Source organism: Pristis pectinata, chromosome 1, assembly GCF_009764475.1.
Source record: "Pristis pectinata isolate sPriPec2 chromosome 1, sPriPec2.1.pri, whole genome shotgun sequence".
Lineage (NCBI taxonomy): Eukaryota > Metazoa > Chordata > Chondrichthyes > Rhinopristiformes > Pristidae > Pristis > Pristis pectinata.
The window spans coordinates 121,520,172-121,545,174 of record NC_067405.1 but is presented as its reverse complement, the minus strand read 5'-3'; the positions used below and the strand labels follow the sequence as shown (position 1 = coordinate 121,545,174).

Genomic DNA, 25,003 nt, shown 5'->3' with positions numbered 1-25,003 from the left:
TGAAAAATAAGTGCAAATTGAATAATCAGTAGCTGGTTACTTCTCTTACCTGCATTACAAATTTCTGGTCAATGTACTTCTTTGCTATATTTGGTTGAAAATCGGGAGACTCCAGAAACCTCAAGAAAAATTCATACACCAACTGATGAAAAAAAATAACATTAGTATTAACATGACCAAGATCACTTTATATTTTTGAGGTATTAAAAAGTGTATATCATTTCATAGTTGATCTCTGATGTGCACCATGCTTATTGGCCTAAAGGACACGCAGAAGCATCTTATGGCAACTTATCCACCACCATTACTGCTCCCTCACTTTACCTCCAGCATCTGCAGAGATTAGGATTGGGGTCCTGGAGATTTTAAAGGAACAGTCATTTTTGAAGAACAGGCAAAATAACTTCTCTAGTACTAGAAAGTTACCTAGTGCTAGATGATCAGACTGGCTTCTTGTCTACATCTCAAAAGTTCCTCAGACTTTGGTACGAGTGCTGTCTAAAAAAGTTTTTGCTTTCCAGATTTATTTAGGCCACATTTCCTTGTAAGTGGTCACTGGTGCTCAATTGTCTGCAGCTGCATGCCAACTTTCAGTATGAAAGCATAATTAAAGTTGTTCCAAATGGATTTACAGTCAAAATAAATTAGTGGTAGCAGTCTATGTTGATTTTGAGTGAGAAACAATCAATGTCCAATGTAGGACATTAGGCTTATATGGTGCTCTGTGCCTGTGACGCTGCTGCAAGTAAGCTTTTCATTGCACTTGTGCAACGAAATAAATTCAACTTTGACTTTGAGCACCAATAAGAAACAATTAAATTTAGGTTAGAACTGAATTTTGAGATTTTCTACCATCTAGAAAGGAGCTTCCTTAAATTTACCATGGTCAAATTTCACCTCCAAAAAGATTCATTCCAAAGAACTAAATACTATTTGTAACAAAAATTCAGCCATATTGTTTTGACTGCTTCCAAATAGTGACATAGCTGCATACATTAAGGACCATCAGGAAGGAGATGCGTTAGAAATCTGCAAACCATTGATTTATATATTTAATGGAAAATAAATCAATTGGTTAATTTATAATCATGACAAGTCTCTATCACTTCCTCTGGCAGCTTGTTCCATATACCCACCATCCTGTGTGGAAGAGTTCACCCTCAGGTCCCTTTTAAATCTTCCCCCTTTCATCTCAAATCTATATCTTCTACTTTTAGACTCCCCTACCCTGGGAGAAAGACTTTGAGCAGCCACCTTATCTTTCAGATCATCTCAGCCTCCTACACTCCAGGGCCTATCCAGCCTAACTTTATAACAAGCCCTCCAGCCCCAGTAATGTCCTTAGAATCTTCTCTGCACCCCTTCCAGCTTAATGACATCCTTCCTATAGCTTGGTGACCAGAACTACACACAATACTTCAAGTGTGATCACACCAACTTGTACAGTTGCAACATGTCCCAACTCCTGTACTCAATGCCCTGACCAAGAAAGGAAGTCTGCCAAATGCCTTCTTCACCACCCTGTCTATCTGCATCACCACCTTCAGGGAACTATGTACCTGTACCCCTAGGTGCCTCTGTTCTACAACATTCTTTAGGGTCCTACCATGGTACCATACTGTACAAGTCTTGCCTTGGTTCAGCTTACCAAAATACAACACTTCACACCTGTGAGAGTTAAATTCCATCTGTCATTCCTTGGGCCACTTCCCCAGTTCATCCAAAACCCTGTTATAGATCTTAGATAACCTTCTTCACCGTCTATTACACCACCAATTTTGGTGTAATATACTGCCATGCTGACTATCCCTCATCAGTCCTTGCTTTTCCAAATGCTGGTTGGTCCTGTCCCTCAAGAATCTATTCTAGTAACTTTCCCACTGGCTCATTGGCCTGTAGTTCACTGACTTGTCCTTGCAGCCTTTCTTAAATAAAGACACATTAGCCATCCTCCAGTCTTCTAGTACCTCACACATGGCTAAAGATGATGCAAATATAGAACAAAGAATATTACAGCACAGTACAGGCCCTTCGGCCCACAATGTTGTGCTGACATTTTATCTTGCTCTAGGATTTATCTAACCCTTCCCTCCCACATAGCCCTCCATTTCTCTGCCAATCTTAAATGTCCCTAATGTATCTTCCCCCACAACCTGCTGGCAGTGCATTCCATGCACCCACCACTCTTTAAAAAAACTTACTCGTGACATCCCCCCTATACCTTCCTCCAATCACCTTAAAATTATGCCCCCTCGTGTTAGCCATTTTCACCCCGGGAAAAAGTCTCTGACTGTCCACTCAATCTATGCCTCTTATCTTGTACACCTCTATCAAGTCACTTCTCATCCTCCTTCACTCCAAAGAGAAAAGCCCCAGCTCACTCAACCTATCCTCAAGACATGCTCTCCAATCCAGGCAGCACCCTGGTAAATCTCCTCTGCAATTTCTTCCCTGGCTTTGTGAGGATTCACTTGGTCAGGTCCTGGAGATTATCCACCTTTTGATGCACTTCAAGGCTACCAATACATCCCATTTATTAATTTGTATATGGTCCAAGGCATCACAACTTATTTACTTCAATTCTTTAGCTTCCACGTTCTTCTCCACGAAAGATAGATGAAAAACATTCATTTAACACTTTGCCAACCTCCTGTGGCTCCACACTGATCCTTAAGGGGGCCTATTCTTTCCCTAGTTACCCTTTTGCTCTTAATATATTTGTAGAATCTTGAGATTATCCTTTACCTTATCTGTCAAAGCTATGTCCTCTTTTTGCCCTTCCGATTTCTCTTACACGTACTCCTGCACCTCTTATACTCAAGGGATCCGCCTGGTCCCAGCTGCCTATACCCAACATACACCTCCCTTTTTCCTGACTGGTTCCTCAATATCCTTCATCAACCAGGGTTCCCTAATCCTGACAGCCCTGCCCTTCATTCCACAGGAATATGCTGTCCCTGAACCCCCATCTCACTTTTAAAAGCTTCCCACTTGTCAGACATCCCTTTACCTGCACACAATCTTTCCCAATCAACCTTTCCAAGTTCCTGCCAAATATCTTCAAAATTTGCCTTGCTCCAAATTTAAGATTTTAATTTGTGGGCCAATTCTAGCTCTTTCCACAACTATTTTAGGCTAACATAGTCACTGGGCCCAAAGTGCTCCTGCACTGACACTTCTGTCACTTAGAGTCCTCGAGTACTACAGCACAGAAACAGGCCCTTCAGCTGCCTGATCATCCACCTAGTCCCATATACCTGCACCCAGACCGTATCCCTCCAAACCCCTCCCATCCATGTACCTATCCAAACTTCTCTTAAATGTTAGAATTGAATCCGCATCCACCACTTCCACTGGCAGCTCATTCCACACTTGCACCACTGAGTGAAGATCTTTCTCCTCAGATTCTCCTTAAATATTACACCTTTCACCCTAAACCTATGTCCTCTAGTTTTGGTCTCACCCAATCTTGGAGAGAAAAGCCTGTATGCATTCACCCAATCTATACCCCTCATAATTTTGTATACTTCTAAGATCTCCCCTCATTCTCCTATGCTCCAGGAAATAAAGTCCTAACCTATTCAACCTTTCCCTACAACTCAGGTCCTGGCAACATCCTTGTAATTTTCTCTGCACTCTGTTAAGCTTATTGATATCATTCCTGTAGGTAGGTGACCAGAACTGCATACAATCCTCCAAATTTGGCCTCACCAACATCTTATACAACTTCAACATAACATCCCAACTCCTGTACTCAATGCCCTGATTCATGAAGGCCAGAGTGCCAAAAGCTCTCTTTACAACCCTATCTACCCATGATGCCATTTTCAAGAAACTATGAATCTATACTCCCAGGTCCCTTTGTTCTACAGCACATCTCAGAGCCCTATCATTCACTGTGCAAGTCTTACCCAGGATTTTTCCTCCCAAAGTGGAGCACCTCACACGTGTCTGCATTAAATTCCATCCACTATTTTCCAGCTCATTTACCGAGCTGGTCAAGATCACGCTGCAAGATTTGATAGCCTTTCTCGCTGTCCACTATGCCCCCAATCTTTGTGTCATCTGCAAATTTGCTGATCCAGTTTGTTACATTATCATCTAAATCATTAATATAGATGAAAAATTTGCCCAGCCTCATTTCTCAAGAAGTCAGGTGTTGCCCTCTACTAGGGCAATCTACATACTGTTTGAGAAAACTTTCCTGGGTGCATTTGATAAATTCCACCATATATGAGCCCTTTGCACTATGGTGACCAATATGAGGGAAGTTGAAACCAACTATTAAAATCCCATTATTCTTACAGCTATCTGCCTACGTTTGTTCATCTAATTCTCAACTATGGTGGGGGGGGGGCTTACAATACAATCCCCTGATTATTTCTAAGTTCCACCCATATAACCTCACTGAACAATCCTGAGAATATCCCAAGTACCATTCTGATGTTCTCCCTAATCAAAAACACAACTCACCCCCCACCTCCATCGTGTCTGCAGCATCTATACCCTGGAACATTGAGCTGCCAGTCCTGTCCATCCCTCAAGCACATTTGTTATGGCTATAATATCAGACTCCCATGTACCAATTCATGCCCCAGGTTCCTCTGCCTTACCCATCAGGCTTCTTGCAGTTTAGTCTATTAGACCTTTCCTGCTCCCCCCTTGCCCCTACCTGTCCTGTCTACTGATCTTCCTCATTTTAACATTTATATTTGCCTCAACTTGCCCATCTGCAACACTGTTGCTTTGGGTCCCATTAAAACAGTAATATATTTCCTGTCAACCAATTTCCAATCCATGCTATTATATTATATTACACCAATACCTTGTGCTTTGAAATTTTCAGACTAACCATCTATGTGGAATATCATAAGCATTCTGAAAATCTAAGTACACCACACTAGTTCTTTCTCATCTATTCTCCCAGTCAGACCCTCAAAAGAAAACTCCAAGTGGTTTATCAAACAATTTCCCATTCATATATCCATGTCAACTTGAAAGGCATGGAAAGGGGATTAGCCACTATCAGCAAACAGAAGATCAGGATGAATTAGTAATTTTTGGTTGGCAATCAGTAACTAGTGGGGTATTACAGGAATTGGTGATGGGGCCTCAACCACTTATAATCTATATTAAAGACTTGGACAAAGAAGCAAATAGTACTATAGCCAAATTTGCTAATGATGCAAAGGTACCAAATTGCGAGGAGGTCACAATGAACTTGCAAAAAGGAGAGAGATGGTTAAATGCATTAAGTTGAAAAAAAGATAATGTTGTGGTGAGAATAACAATGCAACTGGGATTCTGGCAAATGAGGGAAAACAGTTTCTCTCTAAAAATAATGGGATTTAAGGATTGAGAGAAGATTGAAGTCTGAGAAGTAGGGTAAATTTGAATCCAAATTCCTAATACATGGGCAGCCATTTAAGGACTGACAGGAGGACAAATGGTGCAAGTTTTTCAAAATGTCAGTGTTGTTTCATCATTTCCTGCATCAGGAACATAATACCGTCATAATACTGTTCAGAAGCCAAATGAACAGGAAACATCTAACTTTTAAAGAGAAAACAATTTTTTTTTTGAAAAGGTAATTGGTCATTGACATTTAAGCAGTTCTTCCAGATCAAAGATTTTCTTACACTTCATGGCATATTGGAAACACTAAATGGAAAATAAAATGATTTTAAAATAGAAAAAAATAGAAAAAAGGAAAATTTAATGAAAAACAAGACTACTCTATGGTTGGCAAAGATCATAAACACTTTGCATGTTTGAATATCAATACTCTACAGTACCTGTAGATGAGGCCACGCAGCCTCCAATGTTGGTTCATCCTCTTCAGGATCAAACTCTGCACCTGTGGGGTTTGATGATGGTGGTAACGTTCGAAACATGTTCACTGCAAACTGAAAAATGGTTAAGAGGTAAGCTATATACACATTTGCTAGAAAAATGTGAAAATTAATATTGCTTTGTGTTCAAAAAAGTTAGTCTGTGCACAACCTCAAATTAAAATACTGCTTGCACCATTACAAATGGTTGTCTAACAACAAGATCCAGAGCGCTCAGTCATAATAACCCATCAAATCCATGCCAATTCCATTACTGTTTCATTTCTGTAGCCTTACAGTTATTTCCCTCAAATATCTATTCAATATTCTTTTGAAATCTTTTATCATCTCCACTTTCACACAAGTTCAAGGACTTCCAATTCATTGTGTAATTTTAAAAAAGGTCTTTCACACATGCTGCACCCCATGCCCATATCTCTGCGCCCTCTTATCCTTTATGATTCACCAATGACAAGTTCTTCTTTGTCTATCTTACCCAAACCTACCAAAACCCCATTAAATTTTTCCTGCATCTTCATCCCAACCTTGGAACCATTCTGGTAAAGCTCCTCTGCATTCTCTCAAGGACCTCGTCCAGAACTAGGAGCAATACTCTAGTTGTGGCTTGATAAAGGTTCAGCATAACTTCTGCTTTTGTATAAAACACCTGCATTTATTGAGCCTCAAATTCCATATGTTTTGTTAATTATGTCATGCCATCTTCAAAGATCTATGCACACAAATCCCCAGGTCCTTGTATTCTTGCATTTTTTTTTTAAGAACTATGTCATTAATTTTATATTGACTCTCCCCACCACTTCCACCAGAATGCATAATGTATTAAGAACTACTTTTCTGCCCTGCTGGATCAGCTTGCATCGTCCTCACTATCCACCTTACCTGCAAGTTTGGCATCATTGGTAAACTTTGAAATTTTACTCTGCATTCCAATAAACTATTTCAACAACAAATTTGTAGGTGTATGTGTCTTTTGAAGATTGCTGGAATAAATGCACTGCAGCACATTCTCTCAACTTGGACCACTAATGCCCAACTTCCAAGAGATCCATTTTCAATAGACTTCTTTGCATTTATGAAAATAAGCTAAATTTTCAAATCAAATGAATATTCTTTAGCAAAGTGTGATTTAAAAGTGGATCAAAATGAATCATACAATTAAGTTTACAAAGAAAAAATTAATGAGCAGTAATGTCACGTCAACCACCACTTAAGGTCTCTTTATTACCCAGTCCAAACTGAAGCCATTGTTGAAGGCTGGACAAGGGCACACCAAATGAGTTGGATTCTACTCACTTTAGACCGCATTAAGACCAAGCACTGGCATAAGTGAATTGTTAAATTAAAACCTGCCCTTGCCTTGAGACTGGAGCCAAAACTTTACACCACAGAAAATTTGCAACACAAGTGACATCAATTCAACCCATTTTGTCAATGCTGGGGGGAGGGGTAGGAATCACTTTTCCCTGAGTCCCAGCCAAAATCTCACAACTAATTCATTGATTTGGCAATCTGTACGATTAAGAGACTGGAGTCACAAGTGACAAGAATTTTATGTGAAAGGGGTCAGTACTGTGATAAGATTTAACAATCCACTAAATTTCCCTTTTCCCTCCCCACACACACACCTCAGGAGGCCTTTTATCATCATTCTTAAACACCTTTAAATGTCATTTCTTAGAACAGCTGACAGTAGTTTAATTATCTCATGGGTACTGTCTGAGAGCAAGGCAGGGAATCACGAAGGACTTTATCCCATCACACAGGCAAAGGGCACCATTTCAAATGGAATAAGTTGCTCAGGATTGCCTGAGTGTACATGATCCAAACTCATCTTGGCTCATCTCACTTGGGTTTCATCAACGTCTCTTTATAACCTTTAGTTAGGAAGCTAAGTTATGGAGGATGCAATGTTAGCACAGATTTGATCTGTGCTTGGATGCATTACAATCAATGAGAGGTAATCTTATTGAAATATTCTAAAAAAAAACTCTGAAGGGGCTTGATTACCACCAATGTGGTTGCCACAACATCAATTGTAATTTTGCTGGAAACCTCTGAGGTGTGCGAGCTCATGGGCTTCTCCCGAAGTTATAGTAGACACTCAGAGAATTCCCACTGAAATTATGAGAATCTCTCAAGACCAGAGGTTATTTTTCCCAGAAGTATGCCAATTTTTAAACATAGTTCAAGAGCTTTTGTTTAGTTATGGATGATGGATTTTTTGAAGAACTATATGGCAACATACCCAACACAATCTACTGATTCAGAAATTCAAAACAATTTATACCAATTTGAGACAACAGACTTCATTCCCTGCATAAACACAATGAACAAAATGTCAAATAGAATAGTCTGGTTTAAGTTTGCCTTAAAACTATGAAGAAAATTTTAATAATGTGACTAACTACTGTTTAATGCACACATCAATTCAGCTTTGAACTAAACATAATTCTGCATCATCATTAGTACCTGTATCAAACATTCTTTGAAGTTAGAGATGAAAGGGAATAACTTCAAAGTCATCTTGATAAATTCAAAAACAAAATTAGATTGCTAATGCATTTAAGTGTTTTGTTACTGTTCGTGTAGAATAATTTAGTTTCCAATTGAACCAGAATCCCCTATATTTGAATTAATCCAAACTGCATTTTTATGTAGTTCTTCAATCATTTATTGTAAGGTTTGTCACTTGTTTCATTACCTGCCTGTTAAACACAAAATGTAGTTTCAGTTCCTGGGTTTCTTCTCCTTTTCCATTCCTTATGTGATTGAATAGGAAGTCCTAATTTGCCTTCATCATCCACTCCACCAGTCTTCACATTTCACTTTTTCCACTACTTACAAAAGGATTCTACCATCAGGAACATTTTACACCCAGTTTCTAATTTTGAGGAACCAGAATGTCTTCCTTATTCTTTCGCAACCCAGGTGGGGTAAATTCTTTGGCTAGTACCTTTTCACATGACCTTAGTAGGAAATGGAACACCTTGTTCCAGTTATTTCCTTTCACACCATCTCTGGAGACAAAACACTCCTGCTACACAAAACAGCAATTCACATGAACTTCCTCTAATTGAATATAATACACTTACTGTTCAAACCAACCTGCTCTATATTAGGAAGGCCAAATGTAGATTAAGTGATTACTTCACTGAATAGCAGTATTACCTGCAAGGGTGGCAAGGAAGACTCATGGTCATGACTTTCATTTCTACTGCCCATACCTTACAATGAAATTTAATGTATGCTTCAAAAGTATCTGAATGGTCAACCTTAAATTTTAACTATTATCCATAGTAACGGCATCACTACGATCTGTCTGAGGGACAGAAAACAGGCAGTATCGAGTTTAAACAAATTAGAACAGCAAAAAAAATGAAAGCCTTTGATGCTGACTTTTTCCTTCCACATGAAATAAACCAATCCACTTGACTTCCTCCATTACTCCTTACTTTCTCAAATTCCTCTTCACTCAGTTGCTTATTATGTCATACTTTTTAAATTCTGCAAATGATTAATCTGCCTTAGACTAAGATTGCAAGTGAATTCAACTTTCTCCAAGATATTCAACATTCAGTAGCTTTTGTTTCCATTCGTGTATGGTTACACTTGCTTCTGAAAGGGTCCAAATCTGATACATCATTACGTGCTTTTCATCTCTGTGCAGATGTTCATTAATCTGATAAACAAAATTTTGAAAATGTGTTTTTTTTAAAAAAAGTCACATTTGCTCTGCAAGAGTATACACTAAATGTTGCCAAAGTCACAAAATAATTACATTCCTGATTATTTTTAGATTTGCCATGTAAAAGTGTGATTTGGAGGATCATTTACTTACTATTTTCATTTTTGAAGATGACCGCCAATCACTTATAAATAGGTGATAAAAAAATCTTTGGTAGACTTCTAGAAACTAGCAATGTAACAACTCAATTAAAACACTCTCTCATTTGCAGAACTGGCCCAATACATTATTAATTTGTGGACTGCTTTTAAAAGTGTCTGGGTCATCTTTCAACAAATATCCAATTGATTATGGTACAGAGTGGTTCAACTAGTTTTAACCAGGCCAACTAAACAAAATAAACACTTTTACAGCGATAAGGGTGACAAAATATAGCCACTAATGTTCTTGTCAATATCACAGGTTTATCCTTTCTCAAGAACTACTTAATAAGTGTTGCTGGATTACTTACCACATGGACTACTTCTGGATATATGGGCTCTGTGATAACGTTGCGGTTGTGTGTGATATATTCGACCATTTCACTTAAAGCAGCCCTTTTCACCTCCTTCCATTTTAAGTCACTAAGTGGATCAGCAATAAAGTCAAAAAGGACACAGCACTGACGCAGTTTTTGAATAAAAAGCTTTTCTTGTTCAGCTGCAGGGACATCTATATTTAAAAGAGAAATAGAAAATTGTTCCTTTAAAGAATGCAAATCATGAAACAAGATATATTTTTCTTCACCTCAATCAAATAATAAGATTTATTTTTCTTCACCTCCTCAATTAAACAATAAGTGCTGAATGCATAATGTGTAGCTAATGCACCAAGCACTTAAGTGTAAATAAAATGCACATAATTGATTGCTGGATTTCACACAAAATAAAAATCACAATTGGGATTTGAAGTTCTGAATTCAGGATTAGGGTTGGAATATAGCCACCATTATTTTCCAAGCAATGATCCATTCTGTAGGTTTAATAGTTTCTTATTTAGACAAGATGAGACAAAATGAGATTCCAAAGTTGCATAGTAAATATTCCCTAGAGCAAATTTAAAACACTGCAGCTTCACCTGGAACAATAGACTGCCTGTTTACAACATATTCCATTTAACCAGTACCATTACTTACAAGTTACAAATGTGAGAAAATTAGTCTGCAAAGTTTATGGAGAGTAGAACTGGAGTGTTTTGGAATAGTTAAATCTAGGAGGCAAATAAGGCATGGAAGAGTGTTTCAGCAGCTGATGAATTGAGATAATTCTCTAGAAGTTTAAATAAACGGTTTAAGACAAGAGAGGAGAGACTTAATAGGAACCTGAGGGTCAACTTTTTCTACCCAGAGGGTGGTCAATGTATGGAATAAGCTGCCAGAGGAAGTGGCTGAGACAGGTACATTAACAACATTTGAAAGGCACTTGGACAGGAAAAGGTAAGAGGAAAATGGGCCAAGCATAGGAAAATGGGACTAGTTAGGTGGGAATCTTGGTCAGTGTGGACCAATTCAGCTGAAGGACCTGTTTTCATGCTGTATGACTAAGTAGTTATAGCAGAAGCTCATCATCTCGGGTCAAAATCTACACCAAGATTGGGAACCGTGTGATTTGGCCTACCCAGCAGCCAAGGACAGGATGAAGTCAATGGCTAAGGCACAGTTTACTGTTGGAGACACAAATGATAGGTTTGGTCCCCCTTTTCTGGTTAGAGGAAATTTGTTTTTTTTGGATGACAGAAAAGCAGCATGATTATACAGAAACAATGACGCGTCTGAGAGAGTTGGAGGCTGGATGGAATTGAATGTCATGTATGGGAGCAGACAATAATGGCAGTAATTTGACAAATAAACAGCTAAATAAATCCCTAGTAGCAAACCAGGGGCAGTATCACAGAAGCCAGGGTAGAGTTATTGCAAGCAATTTTCTTGCTACAATTGAACAGATTAGGAATCAGGTACATGTAATCCTACCCAGTTGGATGGAGAACTGTTATTTGAGAGCATGATGTGGTCAGTAGGTCAAAAGATGCAAACAAATGAAGAACGTGAAAGAGTTCATCGTGGTCACAGTCACTTAGGATGCTACAGGTGATTCTGAGGTCATTTAAAATTTGTTATAATGGTTTAAAGCAATAAAAAAAAATTGGAGGAATTCAAACATTGCATTTTGGGAAAGACAGGTTTGGGGAGGCACCAATATGTCATTTGAGGATCTGAAGAGGAAAGGGGGAAGGATATGTGGTTTTAACAATGACAAAGGAATCAAGGGATGTCCTTTGGAAAACAGACCTACTTTGAGCAGAAAACTTAACTCCAGTTATCTACTGTAGTTAATCAAAGTCTCAGTTTAAGTAGTGCTTCAACACAGATGGGTATTTTGTAAGGAATCAGGCTGAGCAAAAGCTGAAGTTATTGTATCTGTACTAGCAACCATCTCTCTAAATATATGATACAAAATGATGCAAAAGTAGGTGTACTTCAGATCTTGTGCACACCTAGGAACATGCTTGAACAACCAGCTTTGTTACCATTTTCTTGAGTATCTTTAAAAACATCTCGAAATGGAATCCTTCAGAATTTTAAGGTATTAAACATAAAACCCAGCCTCGCCTTGAAAAAGAAATCAAGTTTCTGGAAATGAGACTGTTCTTTACTAATAACATTCATTGTAAACAAATTCATTAGATGATCTGATAAAACCATGCCCCAAAGACTAAAGAAACAAAAATCTAAACTGATCATCTGGAGGAATTTTTTCTTTGCTATACCACATTAAATAGGCACACATTGGATCAGTAGAACACACTGCCAAGTACAATTGGTAGAATACTACTTGACCAACTAGGCTCCAGAATTATTCCTTATAGCCTTTGTGCCTCAAATCAGTATGGATTCCATGCGAAAGGTACAATGGATATGCACATCACTGCACAACTCCAAGAAAAATGCAGAGTGCAGTACAACCACGAAATGTTGCCTTTTCAAAAGCCTTCAACTTTTGTCAACTGAGGGGGACTGTGCAGAATCCTCCTGAAATTTGGCCTTAGAAAAAGGTCCCCATTCTTCATCTACTACATAATGACATGCAAATTATGATTCCAACCAGCAAAGACAACCCCAATGCAAAACAGGATCAAGCAAAGTCACAGCATCACTAAAACTTTCCTACTTCCCCACCCCTTGCCATTATACTGCACCTCATCTCCAAACTTTCCACTAGAATCAAGCTAATTTACAAGCTGAATAGGAAATTGTTCAACTTCCATCGCCCCCAGTCCAGAACTAAGGTCATCCCTTTCAGTACACATTCACCACTTTCATTTGCGCACAGAACGCATAATTGTTGGCTCAGTTGCTGAAGCATATGAGAAAAGGGACCTTGCACTAAATGTCCATAATAATAGCTATACTAACCTTTTGCCATTGATCAACACTGCCCCAATAATCAAGCTTCATGACAAAACCATGGAAGATGTGGGTCATTTTTCAGATCTCAGGAGCTACCCATCTACAGAAGGTAAATGTTAATATCAAAATTCACCACAGCAGTGATCTCTACTCTTCTAGGCTTTGAATATCTGGACTATCAACAGCAGCCACTGAAGTACAGGAGAGGTACCAGCAGTTCTGACTCCACAAACTCAATAACATAATGAGCAAAACCAACTTCAGTGTCATTTTTCAGGCCAACATTTCCAGCCAACTCTAACACATAGTCCACATTGTTTTCATGTACGACACTAAACTACTGAAACCAGAAGGACAGAGGAAACACCTTAGATGTTCTCAAAGCTTCCCAGAGAAATATATAACACCTTCCCAATCAGTGGGAACCCCTGGCCCATGACTGATCAAAATAAAGGAGTGTTTCAAGAAGTCACTGAGGACCCATTGTTTTTAATTAAAAAAAGGGAGCAAACAGAAGCACAACAAAACAATAACAAATCCTCTCAAGCTTACAAATGCCCAACTTGCGCATAGCCTGTACACATGAAGGAGTGTTTAGGAGAACTGTGGTATAGATTTGCTGGTTGCTACAACCATCTTCTGCTTGCCTGGGAACTCTGTTCACAGCTGCATTTCCAACTTGACCAAGTTCCCCCTGCTCCACTTCTGTAGAATCTGTGGATCCCACACTAGCCTCAAATGAGGTGAAAGAAATTCACCTTCAATCTTTAGGGACTGCCCAAGATGATGATAAAAATAGAAACCAACCCATTTGTGAAACAATCACAAGTACCTTTTCCTCCTCTTACAGGTACCAAGCAGAAATTTGGTTAAAGCTCAGGAACAAATTTACTTTTAATTCAATACCCCCAGTTGACACAATGTGGAAAGGAATTGTGCTAGTGTCAATAATAAAAAAAAACAGGAAATGCCTATTGGACAGAAGTTGCAGTCTTCTACAGATTAACCCAGATTAAAAAAAAGAGAAATAAATTAATTTAATCTTCAATATGACTTGACAGGCAAGCATGAGTAGTCAATTTCTCCTTCAACCTTTAGTGTCTTTATAATGTAAACAGGCTAGTTCTGAACACATTCCACCATTTAATTAATGGTTTATTTGTACTTTAGTTTCGTTTATCCAATTTTGTACTATATACTTGATAACAAAAATCAACTGATGAATTTGACAAAGCGTCCCTTCTGATATCCCCAAAATTTCTGACCAGCTCAAATTTTAAGTATACTGATTAGATCAATCTTCTAAACTTGAGGAAATAAAGACAAAAATGTGCTTTTAATCCATACTGATCTAGTGAAGTAGAGCTCTATCCCATAAAAGGAGAATGAGTCTTTCCTGTCTGGTACAGGAAAGAAAGCTGTCCTCAAGATGGGCTTTGACAAAGACTCTGCAGAGCTGAAGTATCACTTCTTCACATTGGTATTCCAACATAGATACAGACTAAGATTCTATTTAATGTTGTTCATAATGGATACCCAAAATCCCTTTTATTTATCCACTTTTCTTGGGTTTCCAAATTGAAATATTTAGTTTCTGAATGATCACACATTCCCACATTAAATTCCTTTGCTCACAGCACTGAAAGTTACAAAGTTCTTAATCTCTGTAACCTCCAGCTCCCATTTACAACATATTGCACCTCATTTATACAATTCACTACTACTTCAGTCACTTCACTTGAGTGCTGAAAATGAAGCCACAAAGCAGATCCCCAGGAGAACACCACATGGGTTTTTTCTTGATCCTCTAGTTACCCCTCACATTCCAAAGGCAGCCTGGTTGTTTGGTTAATTGGCTACTACAGTGTAGGTGGGAACCTACTATAGTGTGGGAAAATTAGGTGGATGATAATGGGCATGAGAGAAATATTAGCTACTGGAAATTAAGTGGGGGAGGGGGTGGGAATGGGATTGCATTGAAAACAAATACAGACTCAATGGGGTGAATGGGCATAAGGATGTATAATGAAGATAACATACTCTTAATGGAGAGAAGCATAATACACAAAGTACTATTCTTCTGGCCTGATGAAAAGCTTTGTCATTAACAAAAAGGACATAGTCTAGTTGTCAAGGACAGCCTTAGGTCTAGGCTTAATTGTGAATAGAAGAGTTTCACTACATAGTTAACATTACACACGAGAAATAAAAACGTCAACCACATCATCTGGATTCTGGGGTACAAAATGCAGACAAGATATACCCCTTTAAATCTCTTTTACACACATACTTCATGTAGTAAACAGAAATTGTAAATACTAGGCAACCATATAATTTTAATATTTTCTGTGATTCTTTTCAAAGTTACTGTGATTTTTGTCATGACAACAAGGATACTGACGTAAATTGCAATTCAAGCAATTTTAAATTTCATTTGTTGCTCTATTCAATAATATGCTGTATAAATATTAATGGATAAAATTAGCAAGGACAATGTTTTAAAAGCCATTCATTCATTCAGAGTGTGTTACTGAACTCAAGGTTGCCTTTCCAGCAGTGTTGTTTGGTGATGGCAAAAGCCCATGCGAGGTCCCACATGTTAGCATTCACAATACAGGTTATGACTCCTTGATGTTTCAAAATAATCACATAGGAATTAAAATCAAACTGCAAAACAATTGGGAAACCACGAGCTCTAGATTATCCTGGTTCCTTATTCAAAATTGAAATGTTCCTGGGAAGCCCAAGAAAATGGTCAGAAATAATTTGAAGGCACTGCCTTTGTGAGAAAAAAAAGTGTTGGAAAATACTTCATCACTTGGGAAAACATTTAGAGCAGTACCTTTGGTTCCCATTTTGCATATTTACACCAAGGATGTTTGCAGTAAAATTTCTCCAAGATGGTTCCAGAGTAATATAGATAATTTGAATATAGACAAAAACAAAAGATTCCTTCAACAATAAGGTTCCTTTTGAACATATTTCTTTCCTAATCCAACTAAAAAACTGGGCAATGAGGTAAAGTAAATGCTGTGGCATCACTACAAAACCATTGTGGACGTATCTGTTAGCAGGTGACCATTCTACATTATTTTGGTAGCAAAACACAGGGAAGATGATCTGGTTTCTCGTGAGAGCATAAGCTGGGAATTATTCAATTGCAACTTTAAATGAAAGTCATTGAAGGTAGGATTCTCAGATGCAACTCTGCCAATTTGATGCCTATATTGAAGGTTATCATATACTAAAACTTTCTGGAACCATCCTAATCTCACCTAATTTACAGGCAAATAAAAAAGCAGGCATATCATACCAAAGCAACAATATCACACCACATTGATACAAATCGCCAGATTTTGTATTTCGGGTTAATACAAGGAATAGAATTGTTTCAATAACCAACTGCAGAAAACCTGAAAAGAATGTTTCAGAAAGTCTTAGAAAAGTTTTGCTTCATTAACAATTTTATTATAAAGTTTGCTGGCTAAAACCAAATCCATCAGTCATGCATTAGTTTCAAAGTAGAATCAGCTGTAATTGGCATCACCATGGTCTGTCAAACAAAACAAATTGAGTTTGTCAATTTGTGCGAGTACAAACACTTTCTCCTCAGCCACAAGTCACTGAATACTTTCCCAGCTAGTTCAGAGTTTAGGAATGCAATCTTAAATCTGACTTGCAACCGAGATAAGAGACACACTCTAAGAGAACCAAAAATCAAAGATCCTTTACTTTGCAAAAAGTGAAGGAGAATACTTTTAAATTAATACAAATATCTTTGTCAGATTGCTGTAATAAGCCTTCTGCTGAGTTTAAAAATACATCAAATTTTCTGTTGAATTAGAGAATACAAGGAAAGTGTGGCATGTGCACCATTGGTAGAAGGATGCAAAGTACACAAATATTGAAACAAAAATAAAAAGATGACAAACTTAAAAATTAACAGAACCAGAAATGATTGGGTACAGAATTAGAATCACCACACAATACTAGAGTAAATAATGCAATTAGTTATTTGCAAAAAACATTTAAGAATCATAAAATTTGTTACGCTGTGAATAAGGTAATACAAATAATGCCATTTTCAAGAAATCAAATTTCATGAAAAGGACGCTCAAATAGCCAGGTTTTCCCCCTCCCGAGAGTGCCTCATTTAGACCATAGCATTTATCAGAAGTAACTATCTGTTCTTGCTTGCATCTGTAGGTGGAGAATAGACTAAGGATGTCAGGTTGCCCAATTCACAACTGGAATGTAGCTTTACAAATCTTTTTCCAAGATGTCTCATAGAAAGGCTTCAGTTCACCTCTTTGGTTGGTAAATCCAAAAGCAATCCCAGTCCTATATCTTACTTTGTGCATCTTTAACACTCTTATTTCAACATCTTTGCTCAAAGAAATAATTTACGCTCTAGACAATTCTTTATTATGAAACTTCTACCTGCTGTAACAAAAATTTTCTGCAAGTATTATTTTTCTCCTCAAAGCATTGGTTTGGGTACCAAAACCACTTGACTAAGGAATGGCATGCATGTGGATAAAATGGATTAGAGCTAACTCCAGCAAAAACATTGTAAATACTGCTTTTCAGCAAAATCTAGCAGAGCTGCCAACAAGGAGGAATTAGAAAGTTAAGAATTTTAATGATTTGGGGGTAAACTACCACAGTGTTAAGTGTTATTAATACTGTGGCTGAGAAAAGTAGACTCCTAATATTTATTAAATATTGGGTTATATTGCACCACAGATGTTTTGGCCTCTGTTTAGCTTACCTGTACCATAACTTGACAAGTGTACTGGTCATTTAAAATGAATGCTTCATGTTTAGAGAATTTAGGTAACTAAGGAAATTTGTTATGGTATTAGTTTCACTGGATTTTTTGGGTTGGTGGGATTTAGTTGCTATAGGGTATTGGTGTTATGAGGACACTAACAAGATGCGGGAACACTTGTTCAAGGAATCCTTTCAAAAGCACCCAATACAACTGTAGAATCACATTTCTTGCACATGTAGAAGCTGACAGCCAAAGACATGGTACCCAAAAGTCAAAAACAAAAAAAAGGAAGCGGTGATAGAATTGTTAGTTACATTAAAATCAATGAATTTTTAGCATTTTGATTTTTTGTTGTCACAAGATGTGCAGTAATCATGCACATCTACTTTATCAGACTTGGGCCCCAATGGCTGTCGTGGCAAAGCTCTCTCACTTGCACAGACTTGGAAGTGAGTTGACAGGTTTTCTGGCAGAGCACATAAATAACACATGGATTGTTCAACGATGCATATCTGAGAGATTAGCTGAATGATCCAAATCTTTCAGAGCAAAACAATCATATAGAGCAAACAGAAAATTGCCATATTCAAAAAAATCCTAGGAACAAAACATTTTGAAATGATAGAAAGAATACTTTGGATGTGCATTATAAAACAAACTGCAATGATTCTGCTAGCCAAGTACTGATGAAAACAGTTTGACTAAATTAAACACTAGATTCTGATTACTTTCCAACAAGTAATTCAAGAATGAATATCAGATCTATTTAAGATGCATTAGAAAACTTGAGTCTATGAAGGAGGATGAGCTTGGTCAAGAGGCAGGTTTTAAGGAGCATCTTAAAATTAGGAAGGGAGCATTTGAGCAAAGTAGGAAGGAAGTAGCAAGGGAATTTAAAGAGCCTAAAGCTTTGTCAGCTAAAGGCAGGGCTGCCAATGGCAGAGTAATTAAATTTGGGGCCAGATTGGAGGAATGCAGGTGTTTCAGGGAACTGCAAACCAGAGAGATGTCAAAAATAGAGACATTGCTTATTCAGGAGTCAGTATACGTTATCAAGATGTGATGGGTGAACAGGACATGGTATGATATTCAAGCTCACATGATGAAATGGAGGTATTGTAAAGAAGTTAGAGAAAACAAGTTCTCTTGGATGCATCATGATTCGATATTTAAAAGATTTTACTCATTTGTTGGGAGTACTCAAGATAGTAACCACCAGCTCTCCCCTCAATAACAGCAATAACCACCACTCCATCTATAACACGCTCAACATTTACACTACTGACTTCACCTATCAAACCATTGTTTGATTGCTGTCAGCTCCAAATCCAGGAAATCTCTGCTTAACAGCATTGTGGGAACAACTCTGCCAGAATGATTACAACAGTTCAAGCTCCAGGCCATTACAGATAGCAAATACTAGCAACATCCACAGCCCAAAACTTAAGCTATAATGTACTTTTCAAAATATGATAATTTATAGAACACCAAGTCAATGAAATAATTCACATCTTGATCACTTAACACAATTCAGAAAACATGAGAATGCTTTCATTTTTCACTGTGGATATACCCTCAGTCCAGTTAGTGCTATTTAGAAAGCTACTGACAGGGCAAAATCAAGTAGAGAGTTTTAAATTCTTCAAAACCGTGCAACTTGGAAGCTTCAGAATGCAAAACACAGGTATTCATAAGCTATACGAAATTTCTGAAGCTACCCTTCTGAAAAGTTCTGTTTAATCTGTATATGCCATCTACAAAGTTACAAAATTAATGCAAATCAGCAGCAATTTTGCCCAATTACATGGTCAGAAAGAATTTACCAATGTTGTGCCATTAACACTTCTTTCATTCAAGGTTTGTGAAAGAAAGAGCAAGTGAAATAATACTGATTATCAGTTTTAAAACATTCACAGATGTTTATTTATGCAATGACAGGGGTAGAAACCTGGATGAGCTTGGAAGGGAAAATTAAGGGAAGTGCCTTGTGTTATGGGAGCAATGATAAGAGTGGTCATATCAGTGGACAAGTAATCCAAGAGGTAACCACTAACCACGTTCAAATACCACCACATAGCCAAGTATTTAAATTCAGTTAAGTGTGGTCAGCTCAATCTTTTGAAGTGATCTAGCAATCACAACAATAAAACCCACAAGTACACACAACACCAATCTTGGCATTGGATTTGGACAGGCCAAAGTTATTTCATCATTGCTGGTTCCAAAACCTGGAACTCCCTACCGATAACAATGCAAAAATACCTTCACCAGAAGGACTGCTGTGGCTCACCATCTTCAAAATCAATCATTGAAGAAGAATATATTCTAGTCTTACCAGAAATGTCCTTATTCCATAAATGAAACACTTGATTGAATGCTGCTGAAAATTACCCTCTTATGTCAGAGGTTTATACTTTAGAACCAGATATTTACACAAAAACTTGAAGTCTTGAATGTGTGTTTCTGGTGGAACATGAACCAAGCTGTGGCCAAGTTGTTGGTGAGTGGTTTCTATTGGTGACTCTTTTCATCATAAAAAGGGGAGGAAATCAATTGATCATACACTTTGGCAACATTGCACAAGTCTTGTAGATTCAGCTCGAGTCATCCAGAAGTGCCTGACATTAACCATTGATTCCCCCATGGCAAGAACAGAAAAGCAAATTATTTAAGTAGTGCGAGATTATTAAATGTTAGTGTTCAATAAAAAAATCTGGGTGTCCTCATTTAAGAATCTTAGAAAGTTAACATGCAGGTACAAGTAAATGGGGGCAAATGGAACACCATCCTTTATTGCAAGGGTGATTAATCACAAGAGCAGGGAATAAGATTTGAAAATGCTGGAAGTACTCAGCAAGGCAAATAATATTTGTGGAAACAATTAACATTTTGGATCAATATCCTTTTATAAGACAAATAAACGAAAGATATATAGGTTTCAAGATGAAGACAAATTAGTGAAAGAAGTAAAGCATACTATAGTGATAGGGCAAGGCTAAGTGATTGGATAAGCATACCATACAATGGAGCAGAGGTTTTCAACCTGTGGTCCGCGGACCCCTGGCGCGGCGGGTTGCCAGGGGGTCTGTGAGCAAGCCAAGAAAAAAAAATGGAAAAGCCACCTGTTACAAAGACGTAGCTTACTTGCTCCAGTTTTCCACCATTCAGAAAATCGGCCATATCTATTCTATCTGTTATAGACGACAATCTTAGAGACTTAGATAGTGTTCCCTTCTGGTAAGCTGCAGCTTAATATTTGATTTGTGTAGTCAGTAGTGCTCACTACTATTCTGTTGAACACTGTAGTGTTAGTGAGACTGAGTGATGTTGTTGGTGTGCCTTAATAATATTGCTTACTTACTGTGCATTTACACCAGTGACATCACTGTTAAACCAAAAGTGCACAAGCATGTAAATTTTAGATTAGTTTTGATAATTTTATCAGTAATAGTAATTAAACTGTCCAGCGTGTATTGCTGAGTATGGAGAAGTTTCTGAAGAGAAAAGCTGACCAGAAACCAGAAGATTCTGATGACAAAGGGGATAAGGGTGACTGAAAGAAAACTACGCAAGTACGATCCAGAATACATTTCATAGGGGACAAACGCGGACCAACCTCTTGTGTGTTTGCAAACACCGTCCAATGATGCAATGAAACCAGCGAAATTGAAGCGCCATTTAACAACAGTGCATCCAGATATTGCCAGTAAGCCAAAGGAATATTTTGAGTGGTAAAAGGAGCTGTACCTCAAATAGAAAGGCAAAATGACAGCCTGCACCACTGTAAATGAGAAGGCTCTTCGCGCATCATATTTGGTAGCATTACGAATAGCACGTTCCAGAAAGCCTCACAATTGGAGAAGAGCTTATACTGCCTGCAGCAGTAGATGTGCGAAGTTGTACTGAGAAAAGAATCCAGTCAAAAACTGAAAGCCATTCCACTGTCTGATAACACAGTAAGCAGAAGAATTGGCGATATGGCGGAAGATATACAGAGCCAGCTGATAGCACATCTCCAGCAAGTCAGATTTGTGATTCAGCTCGATGAAAGTACTTATGTTGCCAGTGCTGTGCAGTTGTTGGTTTATATTGCTGGGAAGAAGAGGTTTTGGAAGACTTTGTTTTGCAAGGCGCTCCCAGGGCATACAACCGGTGAAGAACTTTTCCGTGTGCTTGACACCTTTTTTTGTACAATCGGCATTGGCGTGGACACAGTGCGTTGGAGTAGGCATGGATGGTGCTGCCACGATGACAGGACAGAAGTCAGGTCTAGTTGCACGAGTGAAAGTAGCTCCACATGTAGCAGCAATCCACTGCATGATTCACCGTGAGGCTTTGGCTGCAAAGGATATGGATGAAAATCTTGCGGATGTGTTTTCCACGTGCATTAAAATAGTTAACTTTATCAAAGCTAGGCCGCTCAATCAATCGTTTGTTTGAAACATATGCCGTGAAATGGAAGCCGAGCATAAGCATTTGTTGCTACATACAGAAGTCAGATGGCTGTCACAAGGCCGCGTTGTGCAACGTGTATATGAATTGCAAGATGAACTGCTCATTTTTCTAAATGAGCACAACCGATCATTGGCACAGTTCTTGACAGATTGAGACGTGGGTTGCCAGATTAGCTTATCTTGCAGATATTTTCAACATTTTGAACAGCTTAAATCTATCATTGTAAGGACCTGGCTCAAATGTTCTGAAACGCAATGACAAAAATCAACACCTTCCAGAAAAAACTCTGTATCTGGAAGGGAAGATGGTGAGCAAGGCGTCTATGATATGTTTCCATTGCTGGCTGACTTTCTGACAGTGAACGAGACTAAGACAGAGGCCATTGTGAGGACCGTTTTGAACCATATTCAACAGCTGTCATATTATTTCCAGAAGTATTCCGGCAATGACGACACGAGCATGTTTGATTGGATTTGAAATCCATTTGAATGCATGCTTACTGATTTAACTGGACGTGAACAAGAAGAATTGGCTGAACTGTCATCTGACAGGACTTTGCGCTTGCAGTTCAACTGAATGTCACTGTTGTCGTTCTGGATAACATGTTCCCAGGAGTATCCACTGCTGTCCGGCAAAGCCGTCAATGTTCTTACCATTTGCAACCACTTACTTGTGCGAAATAGCATTTTCTGCAGTCACTGCCATGAAAACCAAATACAGATCAAGATTGAATATTGAGGATGACATATGTGTATGTTTGTTGCACATATCACCACGTTTGGACAAACTCTGCAGTGCAAAACAGGGACAACCTTCACATTGAACTGAACACTGAAAGATACCACTGGTAATTATCGGTGATGGAAATAGTCACTATTTCAATAGGGCCTGTGTGCAGTAATTTAAGTGTTGTATGCATGAATTATCGATTGTTTGATTTTGTGGGCTTTGGGGGTCCGCCATCTAACAAGGATATGTTCTGGGGGGCTGCAGCATGAAAAAGGTTGAAAACCACTGCAATGGAGTACTTATGCAAGGTAACAAAAACCTAAATAGGTGAAAATGCAGAACAATTACCAAAAGAATTTGGAATTCCAGAAAACTGAAATAAAAAGAGCCAGGAATGCTTGTGACACAAAACCTAATGTGGAGTCCAAATGACCGCAACAGACAATTGGAAAGCATAGGAGGCAGAGGATGGAATTCAAATAGGATCAGGAGTAGGTCACCTGCCCCCTCATGCCAGTCCTGCCATTCAATATGTTCTTGGTTAATATCTCTCACATCTCAACTCTTCCTGTGCTCAATCACCACAGCCTTCAATTCCCCCATATTTTAAAAATCTACCTCCACTTTAAATATTTCTAACGATCTAGCTGGAGGTTCAGTGTCATGCTTCAGAAGAGAATCGAGATGTTCCACAAACAGTCAAAAGTCTGCAAATGATTTTCCTAATGCAGAGAAGACAATGTTGTTATTTTATATTGAAAGTGAAGTTAATCACCACTTTTGATTCCTGGATGGTGGGATGGGAATAGACAAAAAGAGCTGGATGTTTTATCTTCTCTACTGGCTTGTAAGGTATCTTGGATGGGGAAGTAAGTAGTGTTGAAGATGGACAACTGTACTATAGCATCCTGAAGGGAATGGTTTCTTTGACATGCTGAAAGGATAGGAGAGGCGGATACATGTCTGGTGTTGACATCCCATTGGAGGTGTTGGAAATTCTAGAGGTTAATAAATGTAAAAGCTAATGACGCAGAAAGTGAGGATAAGACTATACTAGGAATGAGGAGGTGATCAAATGTGCAAAATGGAACAGATGTAATCAAGGGTCCTATCAACCATGTTGAATGTCAGAGTCATACAGTACAAAAAACAGGCCCTTTAGCCCACCTTTACCTGCATTAGGTTCATAGCCTTCCATGCCTTGTGAATCTATAGTTGAGGAAAAAGGAAGATGTTGTGGAAACACTGGTATGGAAGCTGGTATCGTAAGAACAGATGCAATGGAGATGGAAAAACTGGGAAACTAGAGCTCTAAAAAGCAGGACACAGTAACTTGGGAGTCAGTTTGCTTGAAGTAGATGCTAGCTTATCCCTTGAAATCAGGATAAAGATGTGGGGGGAAAGAGTCAAAAATGGATCTTGAAGATGGGGGGGGGGGGGGGGAAAGCAGAAGCAGTACAGAAGGGCTGATACAGAGTAGACCCATACACATTCCCACAGTAACACCTCTGATTTTACTCACTTCCTTGAAATAAAAGTTGCTCAATATGCAATTGAGTGGTGGTGATGGAAGAGGACCAGTTGGAACTCTGTTCTAGGAGTGAAAAGCAGGGTTTAGAGGAATTGGGTGTCCATGGTGAAAATGAGACTGTTGGAGCCAGGAAGTGGAAAAACTGTCTAGTGATAGAGGGCATCAGAAGTATCACAGATGCAGGTAAGAGACCAGGTGATTGGTTTTGCTTAGACTTTTGTTTCCAAGCTGAAACAATGAGTATGCAGGAAGGAGACAGAAACCAGGTATGCATGATTGATGAAATATGAAATCAGCCTCCTCTATAATGGGGAGTCCAAATGCAGACTGCATTACAACTTTGTGGACTGCCTCCATTCAATCCGCAAGTGTGGAATGTGAATAACTATACTTTATCTTCTGACGAAACCATTGTAACCTTTTAGACTCAACTTTGAGCATTTCCATTTCCTCTCCCACCCAAATTCCAGATTTTCAGCATTGCTTCCAAATTCCAAGAGTATAGGGATCAGAAAGGTAAACAGAATAGAGG

At 38.4% G+C, this 25,003-nt stretch overlaps 1 protein-coding gene across 5 annotated transcripts in view; it reads right to left on the bottom strand.

Moving 5' to 3' along the window:
* Positions 1 to 25,003, bottom strand: part of LOC127573656 (serine/threonine-protein phosphatase 2A 56 kDa regulatory subunit gamma isoform) — a 119,144-nt gene that overhangs the window by 44,209 nt on the left and 49,932 nt on the right. For all 5 annotated transcript variants that reach the window (XM_052022106.1, XM_052022192.1, XM_052022271.1 and 2 more), the window contains 3 exons: positions 10,049 to 10,248; positions 5,796 to 5,906; positions 50 to 142 (listed from right to left, as the gene is read on the bottom strand). In XM_052022106.1, the coding sequence (XP_051878066.1) occupies positions 50 to 142; positions 5,796 to 5,906; positions 10,049 to 10,248 (404 nt within the window). The remainder of the gene's footprint in view (positions 1 to 49; positions 143 to 5,795; positions 5,907 to 10,048; positions 10,249 to 25,003) is intronic.